At 33.2% G+C, this 19,166-nt stretch overlaps 1 protein-coding gene across 1 annotated transcript in view; it reads right to left on the bottom strand.

The window, feature by feature from the left end:
* The window catches only part of CFTR (CF transmembrane conductance regulator), a 198,144-nt gene that overhangs the window by 153,600 nt on the left and 25,378 nt on the right, over positions 1–19,166 (bottom strand). Inside the window, exons 2-3 of the mRNA XM_031938868.1 lie at positions 4,044–4,154; positions 108–216 (exon numbers count right to left, since the gene is read on the bottom strand). Of these exons, the coding sequence (XP_031794728.1) occupies positions 108–216; positions 4,044–4,154 (220 nt within the window). The remainder of the gene's footprint in view (positions 1–107; positions 217–4,043; positions 4,155–19,166) is intronic.

Below are 19,166 nucleotides of genomic sequence, written 5' to 3'. Positions count from 1 at the left end.
ATAACATAACACATGCAAAGTGTCTGACAAACCTTAAGAAATGCTACAATTATAGAGATCAGGAGCACTTTATATACCTATGATGAAGTTATTTCCAGCATTCTTACCCCTAAGTATAACATGATTCCATAAAAAACAAATCTCCAGAAAAAACATCGTCGAAGGGCATTAATGAGTTTGGGTTTTTTCTTTGATGCCAGCTCTCTGTCCCATTCCCTGCAACATAAAAACAAGACCGTTAGTTGGAAGTACAAATGTTTGAGTTGTTATGCGCTCTTAACATACTTTGATTCCCTCAAGTATATCCAAGGAGATGTAGTCAAATTGACTTAAGAAACAAAAAAGTTTGTAGAGACCCCAAAGACCCAATGTTCACTGACTTAATAAATCAATAAAAGTTCAAATCTAGTTCAGTCACATATTTGGCAGATTTAAATGTCTCACCATATATCACCCTGCAGGGAATTGATTCATGAAAAGGTCACTGTGTATTTCTTAAAGGAAGGTTCAGCCTAACATTAGAAATAATGGGCCAAACATTTTAGGAGTTTCGATAACCTTCAGAAAGAAGAAAATCAGGAAAGAGAGAGAGAAGAGAGGAGAGAGAGAGAGAAAGAGAGAAAGAAAGAAAGAGAGAAAGAAAGAAAGAAAGAGAAAGAAAGAGAGAGAGAAAGAAAGAAAGAAAGAAAAAAGATTCTTTAAAGTATGGACTTCAAAATTATGCAGATTAAGCAAAAAAAAAATTTCCCTTGATCTTCACCACTTAAGTAGCACATATAATTTAAACTCAAAGAAAGACCTGAAAAGTTAGAAGGCTGATTTTTTTTAATATCTTAATTTTCCCTCTCTGGTCTGAATTTATAATTCCATCTAAGTAGGAAACTCCATCAGTTAACAGATTAAAATTATGAAATCTACCAAATATTCTCCCTCATTGGAATTTCCCCATACCAATAGATTAGCAACTGTTCTGCAAACTATAATTTTGGGTTTTTTTTTATTTTGTTTTTATTTTAAGCTTTATTGATGACTTTTCCTCCACCCTCTTTCCTTCTTCTACTGAATCCTATCTTGTATAAGAAACAAATTCACATCATATAAAAAATGCAGAGCAAATGCGATCCCATCTGACAAGCTATATCACATTCCATACTCAAAGTCCTCCTCCTCTCTAATGAACAGAGAAATGATTCAACGTCACTTCATAAAGCACTTAAAAACATCTATTTACTAATATATTATTTTGCTAGCCCACACATAGCAGCAGAATCCCTCAACTTGAAAGTTTATTGTTCTATGATCTGAACAAGAATGGCTTTCACTATTAACTGTCTATTTGGAATATCATGGAACCCAATACTGTAAGTTCAGCATAATTAAGGGCAATCTAACAGTTCTTTTGTACCACTTCAATGATCACAGTTTCCATATATTCTATGGCCTGCCCTAACAGATGAAGGAGGGGTTGGCTCATCCAGCTCATGAAAACAATGACGTTTAAATCTTTTTATTCAGCTGGGGTTTCTTCTTGAAAGATTTGAGCTTGAGGACAGCTAGTTGGTGTAGTGGATAGAGCACTGAAGTTAGGAGGACTTGAGTTCAAATTTAACCTCAGACACTTAACACTTACTAGCTGTATGACCCTGGGCAAGTCACTTAGCCCCAACTGTCTCAGGAAAAAAAAAAAGGAAGATTTGAGCTTGATGACTTGGAAGTCAATATTTTTTAAAATACTAAATTTTTAAAAGGTCTTTAAAAAAAATTAATTAATTACTCTAGGGTCTCAAAGGCATGCAGTTTATGTCTTAAAGAATTGCTTAAGAGGTTAAGTAATTAACCTAATGCCTTACAGCTTGTATGTATTAGAGGTAAATTATTTTTCCTGACTTCTAAAACCAACTTCCTCTTTGTTGACTCTTTCTTAGTTTAGTATTTTTATGTATATATAGATATAGATAAAGATAGATAAATAGATAGATAGATACACACACACACACACACACACAAACGCACATATATATATAATATATAATTTTCTTTTTTTTTTTTTTTTTTGCTGAGATAATTGGGGTTAACTGACTTGCCCAGGGTCACACAGCTAAAAAGTGTTAAGTATCTGAGGACAGATTTGAACTCAGGTCCTCCTGACTTCAGGACTGGTGCTCTATCCACTGCACCAACTAACTATCCCATATATATAGTTTTAAAAGTGAAAGACTTAAAATAGTAAACAAGCTCAATTTAGGGGATTCGCCATTCTATTATATGTAGTGTTAGGAATAGAAAGTATGTGATTAAGAAAATGAGAAATTCTGTGTGATATTTGTACTAAATCATTTGTTATTTTTTTTTTTGTTATATAGTTTAAGTTTCATTGGATAGTATTATCTTGTAAAATGTTGTCCTTGTTATTTTTCCATAATTTTTCCATTATATCCAATTCTTCATGACTCCTTCTGAGGTTTTCTTTGCAAAAAATACTGAAGTGTTTTTTTATATTCCTTTTCCAATTACTCTCATAGTCCCCAGTTAAGCTTAAAGTTTCTTGCATCCCTATCTTTTTTTAAAGTAGTAATATATTTCTAAAGAATATCAATATATACAATTGTCTCACATTGTCAAGCATGCATTAAAATCTGTAAATAGTTACAAAGTAGAGGACATTCTGCATTTTGTAATTTGACATACCTATTCATGTCACTCTGTGCATAATAAAGACATAACACTCATAAGAAGATTCAAAGTCGAGCAAGATATCTATGGGCAACTCAGAGTTCTCCAGTCCAAGAAATGGCTCTACAATTGGAGCCTGGAGTGAACTCTGGGCCCAACCTGGGTCCATATTTCTTACACCTTGTGGGCAAGTTCAAATTATTAATCAGTGGAAACCCTAGAAATGCAAGAGGAAGTCAAAAGGCCAGGATTTCTCTGAGGATCCAGGACAGAATTTGAGAATTCTGTGACCATCTAGTTCATTTAATCCTTGCATTGAGAATCATCTGTTGCTCTACATAAACAGATTGAGGTAGGGGTGGGACTTGAATAGATATAAAGTTAAGTTTATAAAGAGCTCTGCAAACATCCTTCCTCCTGATCAAGCAAAAATAAGAATAAAAAGAAATTAGGTCATGAACTAAGAATAGCAGACAAAAGATACATATTAAAACGGCATGCTAGTAAATTTAAGATGCTAAATACAATGGAGACACATAGTATATTAGGTTGTTGTTTGCACTTCCTTTCAAAGAGAACCAATGACATCATACAGTTCTGACTTGACTGGCAAGTGAATTAGATTTAAATGAGGCACAAAGTCAACAGCTTTACTGTCTGTTTCAGTCATCAAAGTCCAATAGCAGGAGACAAATCAGGAAGACTGGGATGCAGTGGATGAATGCAGTAGGTAGATGGTCTTTGGAAGATTTATGGCGGAAAGAGGTTATAAATTATATCAAATGAGGTTTGGAAAGATTGTGATCTGCTTTAATAAACAGCAGAGGTGGGATGGTCAAAATAGATCAGTATTGTCAAACTCAAATAGAAACATCCCTGCAGGCAACTACTGACTTAGAAAACCACAAAATAACATCATATGTATTTTATTTTTATCTATTTTGTTAAGCATTTTCCATTACATTCTGGTGACACATCTCTGGTCTAGTATATAATCAGAATCAGAAAAAGCTGCTGGAATCAACAATTCTATCATGTATTGTTGCTGAATCACCAGATACCTCAGGGATCTCAATGGTATCTTTAGTCTCATCTGTTAATGAAATGAGTTTCATATAAGTAGGAAGTCATGGCTCTTTTGAGTATTTATAAGTTTAAAGGGTCCCAGTAGCATTTTTTTAATTTTAGAAACTATAAAAATTTATTATTTTGTTTCATTCTTTCTAATAGATAGTACTTGTATCAATTGAAGTGAGATATTACTATTCAAATGAACATTTCCCACAAAATCATCTAATCAATTTTATGCTTTTAAAAATAGCAGGACAAGTGGCACTCTTAAACCATAAAATAGATACATATAACCATACCTTTCTAATTTTTCAGAGAGATAGTCTGCAGAATTACAGGAGGGAATTTGATATATATCTGACAATTCCAAGCGATGTCTGAAACCTTTCCTCAAAATTGGTCTAGTCCAACTGAAAAATAAAATAAGATAGAAATAAATATTAATTTCAGTGTGATTCTAGAATGCAACTTGATTATTTTTATGGGTTATATAATCAAACAAATTCATCTGAATTTATAAATAGAATGACAAGTTTATTTAATATTCTTCAAGTGTACTATCAATTTAACTCCTCAGAAAGAAAAACAGTTCTGTATTACAATTTTACTTGACACTCTAAAAGACCTTTAAAAACAAGATCTCATTAAGCATTACAAGATCCCTTATCATATAGTTAATTATTTTTGGCTCTGTGTTCTAAATGAATTTTGAAAACATGGATGATTCATAGCTTGAGACTTTGTGAATAGTATGCATTATTTAATTTCAATTAAATCATCTTATCTGACCAAGCTTTTAATTCTAAGAAGCCAGAGAGCATGGCTTTTATATGGATTTTTGAGAGAGGGTTTTTTTTTGGTGGGGCTTGATTTGGGTTTTTTGTTTTGTTTTGTTTTTAATCTATGCCCTATAGCACTGAAAATAGTATCTTGTACCAACAGGCATTCAGTAACCATGCATTCATGATAGCAATTAAATAAATAAATTGAGCCTTAAACTGGGCCCTCATATGGCTTCTGATCGAAAACTTTTAACCTTTAAAGTCTCAGCTAAACAATGAGCTAGACCTCAAAAAGTGGAGAAGAAACAGAATTGTTTTCAGGAAATTACAAAGCTCTTTTTCTCTTGTAGTGAGATCTAAGCTTCTCATAAAAATAAAGGCCTAAGAAACTAGGCATTGACCCACACTTAACACTGTACACCAAAATAAGGTCAAAATGGGTTCATGACCTAGGCATAAAGAATGAGATTATAAATAAATTAGAGGAACACAGGATAGAAGGTAAACTATCCTTCCTCTGACCTGTGGAAGAGGAAGGAATTTATGACCAAAGAAGAACTAGAGATCACTATTGATCACAAAATAGAAAATTTTGATTATATCAAATTGAAAAGTTTTTTTACAAACAAAACTAATGCAGACAAGATTAGAAGGGAAGCAATAAACTGGGAAAACATTTTTGCAGTCAAAGGTTTTGATAAAGGTCTCATTTCCCCAAAATGTATACAGAATTGACTCTAATTTATAAGAAATCAAGCCATTCTCCAATTGATAAATGGTCAAAGGATATGAACAGACAATTCTCAGACGAAGAAATTGAAACTATTTCTAGTCATATGAAAAGATGCTCCAAATCATTATTAATCAGGGAAATGCAAATTAAGACAACTCTGAGATACCACTACACACCTGTCAGACTGACTAGAATGACAGGAAAAGATAATGCAGAATGTTGGAGGGGATGTGGGAAAACAGGGACACTAATACATTGTTGGTGGAATTGTGAACACATCCAGCCATTCTGGAGAGCAATTTGGAACTATGCTCAAAAAACTTTCAAACTGTGCATACCCTTTGATCCAGCAGTGTTACTACTGGGCTTATATCCCAAAGAAATCATAAAGAAAGGAAAGGGACCTGTATGTGCAAAAATGTTTGTGGCAGCCCTCTTTGTAGTGGCTAGAAACTGGAAACTGAGTGGATGCCCATCAATTGGAGAATGGCTGAATAAATTGTGGTATATGAATATTATGGAATATTATTGTTCAGTAAAAAATGACCAACAGGATGATGTCAGAAAGGCCTGGAGAGACTTACATGAACTGATGCTGAGTGAAATGAGCAGGGCCAGGAGATCATTATATACTTCAACAACAATACTATATGATGACCAATTCTGATGGACATGGCCATCTTCAGCAATGAGATTAACCAAATCAGTTCCATTTGAGCAGTAATGAACTGAACCAACTACACCCAGCAAAAGAACTCTGGGAGATGACTATGAATCATTACATAGAATTCCCAATCCCTATATTTTTGTCTGCCTGCATTTTTGATTTCCTTCACAGGCTAATTGTACACTATTTCAGAGTCCAATTCTTTTTGTTCAGCAAAATAACAGTTTGGACATGTATGCTTATTTTGTATTTAATTTATACTTTAACATATTTAACATGTATTGATCATCCTGTGGAGGGGGTGGGAGGAAGGAGGGGAAAAATTGGAACAAAAGGTTTGGCAATTGTCAATGCTGTAAAATTATCCATGCATATAACTTGTAAATAAAAAGCCATTAAAAATTTTTTTTAAAAAAGGCCTACTTTTCAATACTAATGTTTCTATATGGTAGTAGCAAGATATAGAACCCCACTGCTTAGAGAGCAATTGAGAGGCTCATGGTGCATGGTAGGATGCAACCTGAAACTCCAAAGAAGAATAGGAATAGAAAAATGTCGTGAAGGAATTGTGTAATAAAGAAAGAAGATGGGTTAGTCATGTGGCAGGTGGGCAGCCAGAGTGTTCCACTGGTACACTTGTGATGCTGAGAAAATGAAGAAACTATTTGGCATGTTGGGCAGACTCCTGGATAGATAGAGGAGACTATCTCTCCTGATAGAGAATGTATGGGGCAATAGGGACAAGAGAGACACAAGATGGACAGGTGTGGGTGAGGTGCAATTAATACTGTTGGAAGGAATCTCAAAACTGAAGAAATCAAGGATCTATTTTAGTGTTTGAATATTAAAGCTTATATTGGGTTCAAGTGATATGATTCTCATTTTATAAACTGAAAAACAAATAAAATGGAGATTTCACAAGATGAGAAGAAAAATGAATACCTATTAATTGCATGGGCATAATGGCTAAAGCAGCATTCAAAAAATTAAAAAAAAAAACAGAATTGCAGTAATAACCTGGGTTTTTATTCAATAAAGAAGCATGAGGAGAAGATTTTGGAATGATGACAGAAAATTTCAAGCTCTCCAGATCTCAACCACAAGCAAGAGATTAGCTCCTCAAGGTGAAGAGCAAACAAAAGCAAACAAGAGTTGGAGCAGGACAATCAGAGACGATCTGAAAAAAAGAAGCAGGATTCAGGGTTGGCCTATGAAGTATAAACACCTCCAGCAAGAAACAGCAAGCTACAAGCCCTGGGGCTAGCTGGGTTGGGAGGTAGTCTCAGGCCCAGCCACAGGAATGTTCACCTCTGGGACAGGTGGGGAATCGGAAGCCTGAAGAGAGGAAGATTGAGGGAAACTTTACTGCCAAGGGGCATTGGGCCCAGCTGTGCTGCCAAAGGTTGGTCCTGGCTGAGAAGGAACAAGCACATGCCCTGTGACTGCAGAAGCAGTAGGGCAGGGACAATGTTGGCAGAGGGGAGAAGTGAAAAGGATCTGAGACACCATTCCCCATACCCCAGGACTAGAGGTGGTTACAATGACAAGCTGCTATAAGTCAAATTGAACAGGCAAAGAATAAAGAATCCAACTGTAGAAAGTTACTTTGGGAATAAAGATCAGGGTTCATCTGCCCAAAGAGAATTCATAGAAGAACTCAAAAAAGATATGTAATATATATAATATACATATATGTATTATATATGTATATTACATATATATGTGTACATATATATTGTGTATATATACATTGTAATATGTGCATATATATTGTGTATGTATGTATGCAAAAGTCTTCTAAATCCAGAAAGAAATGAGGGTAAGGGGAATAAGGATGAAGAAGAAGATAAGGGAAGAATTTTTAGAGGAAATCCTATTCACATCAAATCTGGTTTAAAAAGAAACAACATGTGCATTTAGAGGGGAATAAAGTCTTTTAAATTTATAAAGAAATAAGAGAGTAAGAGAATAGGATAAGGGGAGTTTAGAACAGTGTATAGATTAACAGTAATGGGACAAAAATGTAGATTAATGGGAATGCGATAAAGAGGGAGCAACATATATACTTGGAAAGTTGTTAAGTCTTATAAATTCAAATAGAAATAAGAGATCAAGGAGAAATGGTAGTGGGGTGAGAATAAGGGAGGGATCCATAGGTTAAGTAATAGGAGGGCAAGGTAGTACAGGGAAGTAAAGCAGAGTAATCAAAAGGGATAGAAAATAAGGGATACACACAAACATACCATAAAGAGCAGGAGTAGAATTTATTATGTAAAAAAAAAAAAAAAAAGCTGGGGTAGTAATCATGATCTCAGAAAAATTTTAAGCTAAAATAGATTTAATCAAAAGAAAAATAGGGAAACTATACTATATTCAGCCACATTAACCAATATTGTTTTAGAATATTTAAAATAACTGGACAATATAAGGCTGTAATACTGCTGTGGTGTAGAAAATGATGAATTGCTAGAGTTAGAAAAATATGGAAAGACTTGGATTTGTGACAGATTATATCCACTTTCAGAGAAACAGAGGACAGACAAGCAAAGTGCAATATTACATATATGCATGTAAATATTTATGTGTATATGATTATAGACATCTATAGGTATATGTATGTATGTATATGTATGTACATGTATGCATATGTGTTTATATAGATACAGATAGCTGCACTTAATTATAGCCTTCTGGGCTGAGGAGTAAGAAGAAAGAAAATGGGGGGAGAAGAATAAAGTAAAAAGTACATAGCAGAGAACAAATGAAAACCTACAAGAAAGCAAAGATGGACAACTGAATACAATGTGCATTATTTACTATATAGGCTTTCTTGAAATGAAAATATTATTGCTTTATATTCTGAATCTCTCATGTTCTTCTGAGCTCATGAAAATGTTTTCTTGTCTTTCCCTATTTTGTATTTGTTTAAAATAAATAGATTTTAAAAGAAGAAGTAATAATTATCCTGGTACTCACCCACTAAACATAAAGCTTAATAGTCTCCACATTCTTACTTTATTTATTAGCCCCTTGAAATAATAATTTCTATGAGTATAAACTTTTTGCATTTTTCTTTTTCTTCCCAGGTTATTTTTACCTACTGAATCCAATTCTTCCTATGCAACAAGAGAACTGTTCGGTTCTGCACACATATATTGTATCTAGGTTATCCTATAACATTTAACATGTATAAGACTGCCTGCCATCCAGAGGAGGTGGTGGAGGGAGGGAAGGGAAAAATCGGAACAGAAGTGAGTACAAGAGATAATGTTGTAAAAAATTACCCATGCATATGTGCTGTCAATAAAAAGTTATAATAAAAATGTATTTGGAAAAATAAAATACTATTGAAAGTAGAAAAAAAAAGAAATAAGTTCTAACTATCCTCCACATTCAATTCAATGGAAACTGCTTTCTCCAAAGTCATTTCTCAGATGCTAAATACAATGGTCTTTTCTCGGTGTTTAAAAATGGATTAGAGAAGGTGGAGATTAGAATCAGAGAGACTAACTAGGAGATTTGCAATGATCTAAATGAGAGATAATGAAGTCCTGAACTAGTGGTATGGTAACCAAGTGGTTGGATAACAATAGACACATATGGGAGATGCAGATAAAGTGATCTCTGTGCAGCATTTGACTAAGAGTGACCACAACTGTTGTTTACAAATTCTTGTCTAGATTTTATGGAACATGACTCTCTCTTGGTTCTTTTCCAACCTACACAGTTCTTTCTTCTCAGTCTCTTTTGATGGATCAACATCTATGTTCCACCTTTAACTTTTGCTCTACTCCCAAGAGATATTGGTTATTTTATTATTATTATTATCAGCTTCTATAGGTTCAATTATCAACTCTCTTAAATAACTCTCAAATTTTAATATTTAGTTCTCATCTCTCTCTTGATCTCTAATTTATTGTTTGTGGTGGTTCTTTTGTTTTATCACCACTGCCTGTGGGACATTCTTTTTTGGATTTATCATAGGCACTTCAATATTGTGTCCAAAAGAGAAATTATTTCACTTCAAAACTAACTCATTTTCTAGCTTCTCCATTTCTATTGAAGGTACTCTATTCTTTCATTCACCAAGATTCTCAACATTAGATTATTCTGAATCTTCATTGTCCTTTACTCACAATATCCATTCCATCTTATAGACATCTCTCAAATATGTCTCTGTTATCCCATCATATAGCTACTACCCTACTAGTTCAAGTCTTCATTACGGATCACTTGGATCATTGCAAGTCTCCTGATTGTTCTCCCCAACTCTAATCTCCACTTTCCACAATATATTTTACATACAGTTCCCAAACTGAGATTTCTAAAGTACAGGCCTTGAAGGCCATTCCCTTTTATGTGGTCAAATATAAACTTTTCTGGTATATGAATTCCTTCACAATTTGTCTCCATTTCAGTGCTTCCAAACAGATTCCACATAACTCTTTTACACACTCTATATTCCTGCCAGACTGGCCTGGTGACCATTCCCCATACATAATCGTTTCTCTCTCATCACTGTGCCTTGCATAAGCTGTAACACATATCTGGCATGTTCTCCCTTCTCCCTTTTCCCTCTTGGAATCACTAGCTTCCTTCGAGATTTAGAATAAATGTCACTTTCTAAATACAACCATTCCTGATACCTAGTTTTCATATTTCATCCTCCTCCCTCAAAACTGTATATGCATGTATACATACATATATGCACACACATATTAACAGAGTTATCTTGCTACAGTATGTTTTCAGTAGAACCTCAGTTCCTTGAGAGAAGAAATTTTTATGTTTTATCTTTGCATTCTTAGCACTAACATGGTGCCAAGAACATCAAAGACATAACTTCTTTCTAAATTGAATGGAAAGAGAAATTTTGCATGATTTCACTTTTAAAATAAAGAGCAAGTTAATAAATCTCTCAGAAATTTATCTTGTTGAAATCAATAAATATAGATTCTTTACTCAATTTAATACGCATTTATTGAACTCTTACTTTATAGAAAGCACAGACTTAGGGAATGAGTAAGAAATACCTAAAAAGTTCAAGAGACTGCAATTCTCAAAACATATTTATAACTTTCCCCCTTTTCCTTTTAGGTCTATATCTAAAGTTTTTATGTCCTTTTTTCCCCATTAGAAAATAGATTTTGAATTTTTTTGTATGTATTATATATTCAGATGAAACTTATTAGACCCCTTCTTAGAATTCTAAAATGTTTTTAAGTGCATAAAATAAAATATATAGAATTAAGAAGAAAACCAATGATATTGAAATGCAATTATTAATTTTTTTAAGTTCATGGTTCCGAGATTGAAAACCCCTGATTTAGAACTATCTCTAAAGGCAGTAAATGTCATTCTATGCATGTGACTATGGCGAATTTTTCATTTATTTCAAAAGAGCTTGGCTTTAGAGGAAATTAATAAGACCTTCCTGCAACTTCTGAATCCTCATTATGTACCATGTTGTATCACATACTGCGATTATGTACAAAAGGAGTTCCTAAATAACAAATGATGCTGAAAATGTTCCATTATGAAGGATAGAGAATAAATCTACTATATAAGGGGCTTGAAATCATCAAGTGATACTACTGGACATTTTTATCACAGATAACTGAACACACTTTAGTCTATATTCATAACCTATAAGTCCTAGTAAAGTACTGGAGCAAATTAAATTATTCAGAAGTTGGCACCAAATCAATTAATGGCTTGACTATAGGAAAATTTATAAAAAGTTCCAGGAATCCCTAAAATTGCAGCATCTTCATGACAATAGGAATAATTCTTGCTGACTTTAATGAGGATTGAGCTCAAGGGGGATTTCTGCACCTTCAATAGTTTAGTAAATACCAGAAATGGACATTTATGCACAATGTTTATTCTATAAAATCATAACTGTTAAGATAACCTAGGATCTGAACAATTCTGACAAAGTTTAACCAGGGTTTTGGATTATAATCATGGTACTTTTCCTTTGGCACAGCAGTACAGATATAATTCAAATGCATCTATTCCTAGATGATTTAATTTCCAACTGCTTTGTGATATCAGGGTAAACACACCATTTACATGGCAGATCCCTGCCATCTTTCTCCAATTTTTTTCTTCTCCTCCTTCTGGACCCAAAGTACAACCCATATGTTTGTTCTTTCACAATTAACTATTATAATTAGATTAGTTATATACATTGATATTAATACTACATAATAATATTATACATTAACACAGGTGTGAGAATCTGCTGAGGACATAGATTATTTTGTAAAGTTCTGACTATGTACACTAGAAATTATAGTTAACCACTAACTACTAGATAGTAGAATTGTAAAGCAAAATTACATATATTTCTGAAATTTATAAGTTAGGTTTTCTTTAGGTTTTAATTTTTGGTGGGGGAAAGATTTTATAAATTCTTTGGCTAAAATGCAATCTCTTAATTTATTAAAAAATTGCTTCTAAAATCTAAATTAAGAGAAAAGAAATGTTTTTATTCATATAGCTTAACTCTTTAAAAATTTAAAATTTTCCAGTTATGACCACTCAAATTCTGAACTCCCCAAACATAGATCCATTTAAAATATATAACTGAATTTTATAATTATTTGACATTTGAAATTTGGTTACTCTAATCCACTTGAAAAATCTAACATTTTCACTTATTAAAACCTAAGATAAAGGTCAATTACCAGATTTGTCTTTCTTCAGTCTGACTTAGTTTATGTGAAACTACTGTGCTTCTATGGCCTTTACATTTTTCTTAGAATGTTAACTACCTATAAAGAATGGATAATAAATTCAAAATAACAGCATGGAAGCATTCCCAACCATGGCCAGATTAACACACCTAAAGGTTAATGTCTTTTATTTATGCATGGCTACTCAATACTGAAACAAGTGAATAGAAATTCCCAGGTCACTTTGTGTAGACAGAGTTAAAGCACATGGGGAATTACTTGTCTAGTAAATTTGTGACAAATTTGAAAAAGTTCTCAGTCAATCCTGATAAATCAGACAAGATAGAGTTTTCTGGATGGGTGACAGAGAAGTATAGTGTCTTTTGAATTCACTGAATGACACTGGAAAACCTCCATTTTGGTTTGTCTATATTTTGTGGAGGAGATTTGAAGGAAGTTAAAACCTAGTCTTCATTTTTCTTAGTTACAAAACAGTATAAATTTACTAAATCATTTTTCAAATGTAAACTTGTGGCTTTTCTATATGAATTTGTAGGTGTCTTCATAGAATTTTAGATTCATTAATACTTGAATATTATAAGTGTAGATATCAACTCAAATATTATGGACTAAGAGACTGACAAGAATTTAAGAGACCAAATGCAAAGTCCCAGAATTAAGACTAGAGGAGTAGTTTCCTACCTAATAATTTAATTATTTATATTTACAAAGCAATATTAGAGACCCCATAATATATCACAATTATCTTCGAGAGGAAAATCCAGCTGTCTTTCAACATGTTGACTTCCATCTTCATATCAAATTTATTCAAAATCCAATATAAGATTTAACAAAAAGTTATCTTGTTTAATTATCCTGTGATCATTAATACCAAATACATAAAACAGAGACTGGGTTTATTAAATCAGTTAACCACTATTATGAAGGAGATCTTGTACAGGGTCTAAATTGAAAATTTACCTTAGATGGTAAAATTTTTCAAACATCCCTGGTCTCTGAATAACATAATGTTGGCTACACCAATCTATAGATCATTAATGCACTGTTTATTCAAGATATGGATATACAAATGTAGAAATATGTGTGTATATATAGCCATATTCATTTAGATATGTATATATAATTATAAATATATATAATCTGTATTATATTTCTCTAGAAACATTTCTCTAATCTATTTCTCTAGCGATGGATTAACCTATAACTCTCTACATAGATTTCTATATCTCTACCTATACTGAAGGATGAACTCTATAAATTGTCTATCTAACTAACTTCATATCATAACCTAGACAAGAGCCATTTTTTATCCATGTGTTTTTTCTTGTGTGGGTAGTTAAGCCAAACTCATGAATGATTCCAATACCACTTCCAAGACATTCTGTAGCCCAATTTATCCTGGTATTTTTATGGTTGCAAATTATGGAATACTATAGATTCCAAATTATTAAAATGATTATTGCTCTGTAGGCTACAGAGAAGAGTATGGTGGGTAGAACAAGAACCAGCATAAAACAACTAAAGAACTATAATGAAAAACTGACGTAAAGGTGGTTATCAAAGAAATGTGTGACCAAAAGAATTAGCTGGTTATGGAGTAAAGATAAGAATATAGACAGCTTGAGTGCTTCATTAGTTAACCACTGATGTTACAGAAAAGGAGGGAGTATCCAAGCACATTGGGTGTTCTCCTGGGTAAATTTATGGAAATATATGATTAACAGTTGAACAACATATGCAGGTTGTCATTAATGGGTTGCAACCTTTTTGCTAGAAGGAATATTGACATTGATTAGCTTAGAGAAATATTTGAAAGTTAAATAGTTTAACACCTTTTATTGTGATAGTTCAGTTACCCATGACCTCATTTGGGATTTTCTTGGCAAAGATACTGGAGTAGTTTGCCATTTCCTTCTCCAGATCATTTGACTGGGAAACTGAGGCAACTGAGTTAAGTGACTTGTCCAGGGTCACACGACTAACTAAATAAGTGTATGAGGCCATATCCAAACTCAGAAAGTTTAGATTTCCTGATTTCAAGTCCAGTGCATTATCTACCGAATCATCTAGCAACCACATGATTATTCTATTAAAAAAAGAGTTAACTGTGGTACTATAATATAAAACAAAAATTGGGACTGTGTTTCCTTCAGATTGATTGAATTCAGGGAGCCACCCAGTAATAGGAAAGTAGATTAACATTACAATGATAATATCTGAGATTTGTATTATGATGCTTATTGGAAAAGAGGTTAAAAAACAAATAAGTACTTCCCATAAAATTCCTCTTCCACCTGAAAAACTTCTATGGGCAGAAATCAATAAAATACATAATTACCAGAATTCAAAAGTTTCAAAACATTGATATAAACTCATAATTTTCAATACAGAACTCCAAGAATCTTAGAGGTAGAAAAGCCATTTAGTCTAAGCTACACCTAAAAAAGAATCTCCATTAACCATATGGGATCAGAGAGCAATATACATACATATATACACGCATACATACATACAAAAATATCTTACTGTTTTCATAGTACTATCACATAGATTATTTCATTTGTTATCCATAACTGCCTGGTGAGGCAAGTATTATTATCTACATTTATATATAAGGAAACTAAGCTCAGAGAATTTAAGTTACTTGCTCATGGTCATATAATCAATAAAGGATGTAGCTAAAACTACAGTAGAAATAGAAGCTGACTCACAGTCTAATAGTTTTTGCTATTAGGGTTCAGAAGACTCATTCAGAGTTCTAGTCTTGACTATCAATTAATTGTATGAGTATGAGCAATTTACTCAATTTTTCTGTATTTTTCTCATTTCTAAAAACTAAAAATAAAAGTCCTTATACTGTCTTCCTCTCATTTTTTGAAAGAATAAAAAACAATAAAATATATTGAAATTCTTTGTAGACTATAAAGCATTACACAAATGTAAGGAGCTACTTTCTCATTATTACACTTCCTTCACTAGATAGGAGTAATTTCTTTTATGTGTAGTCTAAATCAATCTATCAATAAATATTCATTAAGCTGCTACTATGTGCCAGGTACTGTGCTAAGTGCTAGAAATATAAAAAAGAAGCAAAAGATAATGAGGGAAACAACAAACAAACAATATTTAGATACAAAGCAAGCTATGTACAGGTTAAATTTTTGTTCAGTTGTTTTTCAGTTGCGTCCAATTCTTATAGACTCTACAATAACAGGGAAGGTAGTAGGGAAAGAAGAGGATTTAGAGGGAAAACTAATGAGTCCCCACTTTAAATTTGTGGAGATTAAGAAGTCTACTAAGAAGGTTGCTATTTATAAGATAATGTACGTAACAGTGAAAAATCCAGACAATAGAATCATTTTCTTGTGCCAAGTTTGCAGTTTTCTGAAATTATGATTTGTCACAGGTATATCCAATGATTAGCAAGTTTAGAAATTTTATTGTGGTTTCTTAAATGCATTGAGTCCTTAACTGTAAGGTCTAGATGATACTAAAAATAATTCTTGTTTATTATAAATGAACTAAGCATTACTGACAAGGAACATGGGTTGTATAAATAATGCTAATCCTCTGATTTACACAAAACCAAAATGATCACCATCTGAAACTATAAATCCAGAAAACCTAATAACTGTGATATTAAAGTGAATAAATAAAATCACGGATAGAGTCATGGACAACAATTAGAAAAAAGGTTTCTAACAGTCACTACAGATTTGCATAGTAAGGAGGTAAAGTAAAACTTCACTTGCATAATTTGGATCTCACAAATTATAAAAGTAAATATCATTTAGCCTCTCAGAAAAGAAGAAAATCCTGGTAATCTTGAGACTTAGAAAAGAAAGTGATTTACAACCCCAGTACCTATTTATTTGGGGAAAGCAACCCCAGTACCTATTTATTTGGGGAAAGCAATGTCAGTGCTTCTTGCCATTCTTTTTTGTTTGATTTTTATTCTTGATGTTATCTGGGCATTTAGCCACAGACAAAAGACACGAAATGTATTGTTACTGGAACAAGGAGAATGGCTCAACTGGAGAGGAAGGTAAGGTGATTAACCATCCTGTAAATTGGCTACATCCTGTACTATTTCATCTTTCAGAACTGTTTTTTAACTGGAGATGACAGCTCTAAAAATATATTTGAAACTCAAGAAAATAAGGAAGAAGGGAAATAGACAATATCTTAAAGATTAAGCTACAAAAAGTACTTCGAGTTTATTGGCTGGCATTTTTTAAAAACTGCTACATAGAACAGTATGTTGGTCGGTCTGAATTGCACTACTGGGTGTTATTATAAGCTCTTTCAATAGAGAATTTGGCAGAGAACTAGGTTTAAATATCTGTTGTAATGGTTAAGTTAGAAAGAAGGGAAATGAGTTCTATCTCTTTTACTGGCTAGGGAGTAGTAAAATCACCTCCACTGAGTGATAAAAGGATGTAACCCATCAGACATACTGGTTTAACTTTACCGATGTTTATTTTATAATTATCTATTTTCTTTGTTATTCCCTCCCTTTTCTAGAACCCTATGTTCTTTTTTGTTCCTCTTTCTTTGTTGGTCTAGTTTATTCATCACTGAGTCCCAAAGTAAACACTAACCAATAAGCTCTTCTATCCTTCTGAAGATAAACATCCTTGCCATTTGGGGACTATGGTTATAATCCTGGCAACCGACTCACAGCCAGAACTACAGGCAATTGACTGTTTTTCTCCTTGGAAGTGTTTTTCTAAGTGTGGGAACACAACTTGCCTGAGAACTTTAATGTAATATACCAAAAAATAATACCTTATGCATGGGTATTATCACATTCAAATAAAAATGAGATCATTAAGTTGTATATAAGGATCCTCGCAGGTCCTATATTGACTTAATTCTGAAATGTAATATTACTTATGTTTTATTGTATTTAACCTATTCTTTGTTTTATCTATTTCCCAATGACATTTTAATCTGGTTCAGGCTGAACCTGGGAAGTGCCATGGATCACATGAAGTCTATAGGTCCCATGTTTGATACTTTTACCTTGCAGTTTACAGAGTATGTTCATACATGTTATCTTCAATTCAACTGAAAAATAACAACTGCATGCCTTTAAAATAGAATTAAAGTCATATCTCTCATAATCAACACAATAAACTCTACTAGACAGATCAAGAGCTGGCAGGGATCTCAGAAACTGTTAAGTCCAACCCCCTCGTTTTACAGATAAGGAAACTGAACCCCTTGGAAGTTAAGTGGCTTGACCAAGGTCCCGTGAAATACAAGAAACAGAAATGAAATTTAAATTCATAATATTCTGACTCTAGAGCCAGCACTCTTTTCGTGATATCATGTTGTCCCAAAACTCAATGAGATTTGGTTGTTTGTGTGTGTGTGTGTGTGTGTGTGTATATATATATATATATATAATATGAAACCTGAAGAAAATGTCTACATGGGTAAGAAATAGCCAATTCATCTCCTCTGGCCCCACTCCCAGGAACTTGATATTTTATAATGATACTTTATAATGTTGAAAAATACTTTATAATGATAACGAGGCTGAATTTTTAGCCTATCAGAATGCCTACAATACTTTAGAAAAAACAGAAAAAGTGCTGATCAAAGGGCTGACCATATTCAGATATATCCCTAATTATTAAACTGGGGATAGACAAAGGTTCTTCTCAATGACTATAGCAGATTGGAACATCCCTAAGGCTGGGCAGATAACCCTAAGTCTCAGAATGCAGGCCTCCGCATCTACTTTCCAATCCCAGCCCAATATATGCACAAAAAGCCCCAAGGCCTGGCTATTCCTGGTTATAAACAGTGGCAGAAATCTAACCTTAATGTTAGGCATTGTTGATACAGAATGAATCCTCTCCAAACTGCTTGTTTAACTGAAATCAAACATTTTTTGCCTCTTCTTGGTGAACCTGAATTGTCATAAATGTCTGTTCTCTGCATTTTCTCATCAAGAGAGTTTTAAGCCAATAAACATGTTTGGATTTTTGTTGTTGTGATTCAGTCATATCCTACTCTTTGTGATCCCATTTCGAGTTTTCTTGGAAAAAATACTGGAGTCATTTCTTTATTCATTTCTTTATTAAAATAATTTTACAGACGAGGAAACTGAAGCAAAGAGAGTTAAGTGACTTTCCCAGAATCACATAGATAATAACTGTCTGAAGCTATATTTGAAGTCAGGTCTTTGTGATTTCAGCCTTGGCACTTTATCCATTCTGCCACTAAGCTGCCCCAAGTGTGGGTTACTGAAATACAAACTTAATCATCCCCAAGCCATATATTTCATGTTTCTTATAAATGTTGAAATGCAAAAAATATAGCCAGATATCCTCCAGTGTAACTTACCTGACATATATATGTGTGTATGTGTGCGTGTGTGTTTTTATATATATACACATACATATGATCTTTCTTTATTCAAAGAAAAGCCCTTGATTTGTTTTTTATATCTACCCTTTGGGTTCTTTCATTTTGGCAGAACAATGCCACAGAAGTTTTATTTACATGCTTTACAAGAGGAGACCAGA

This window comes from Sarcophilus harrisii, chromosome 5, assembly GCF_902635505.1.
Source record: "Sarcophilus harrisii chromosome 5, mSarHar1.11, whole genome shotgun sequence".
NCBI classification, from domain to species: Eukaryota; Metazoa; Chordata; class Mammalia; order Dasyuromorphia; family Dasyuridae; genus Sarcophilus; species Sarcophilus harrisii.
Note: the sequence above shows the minus strand (reverse complement) of the source record. Positions and strands in the feature narration are given on the sequence as shown.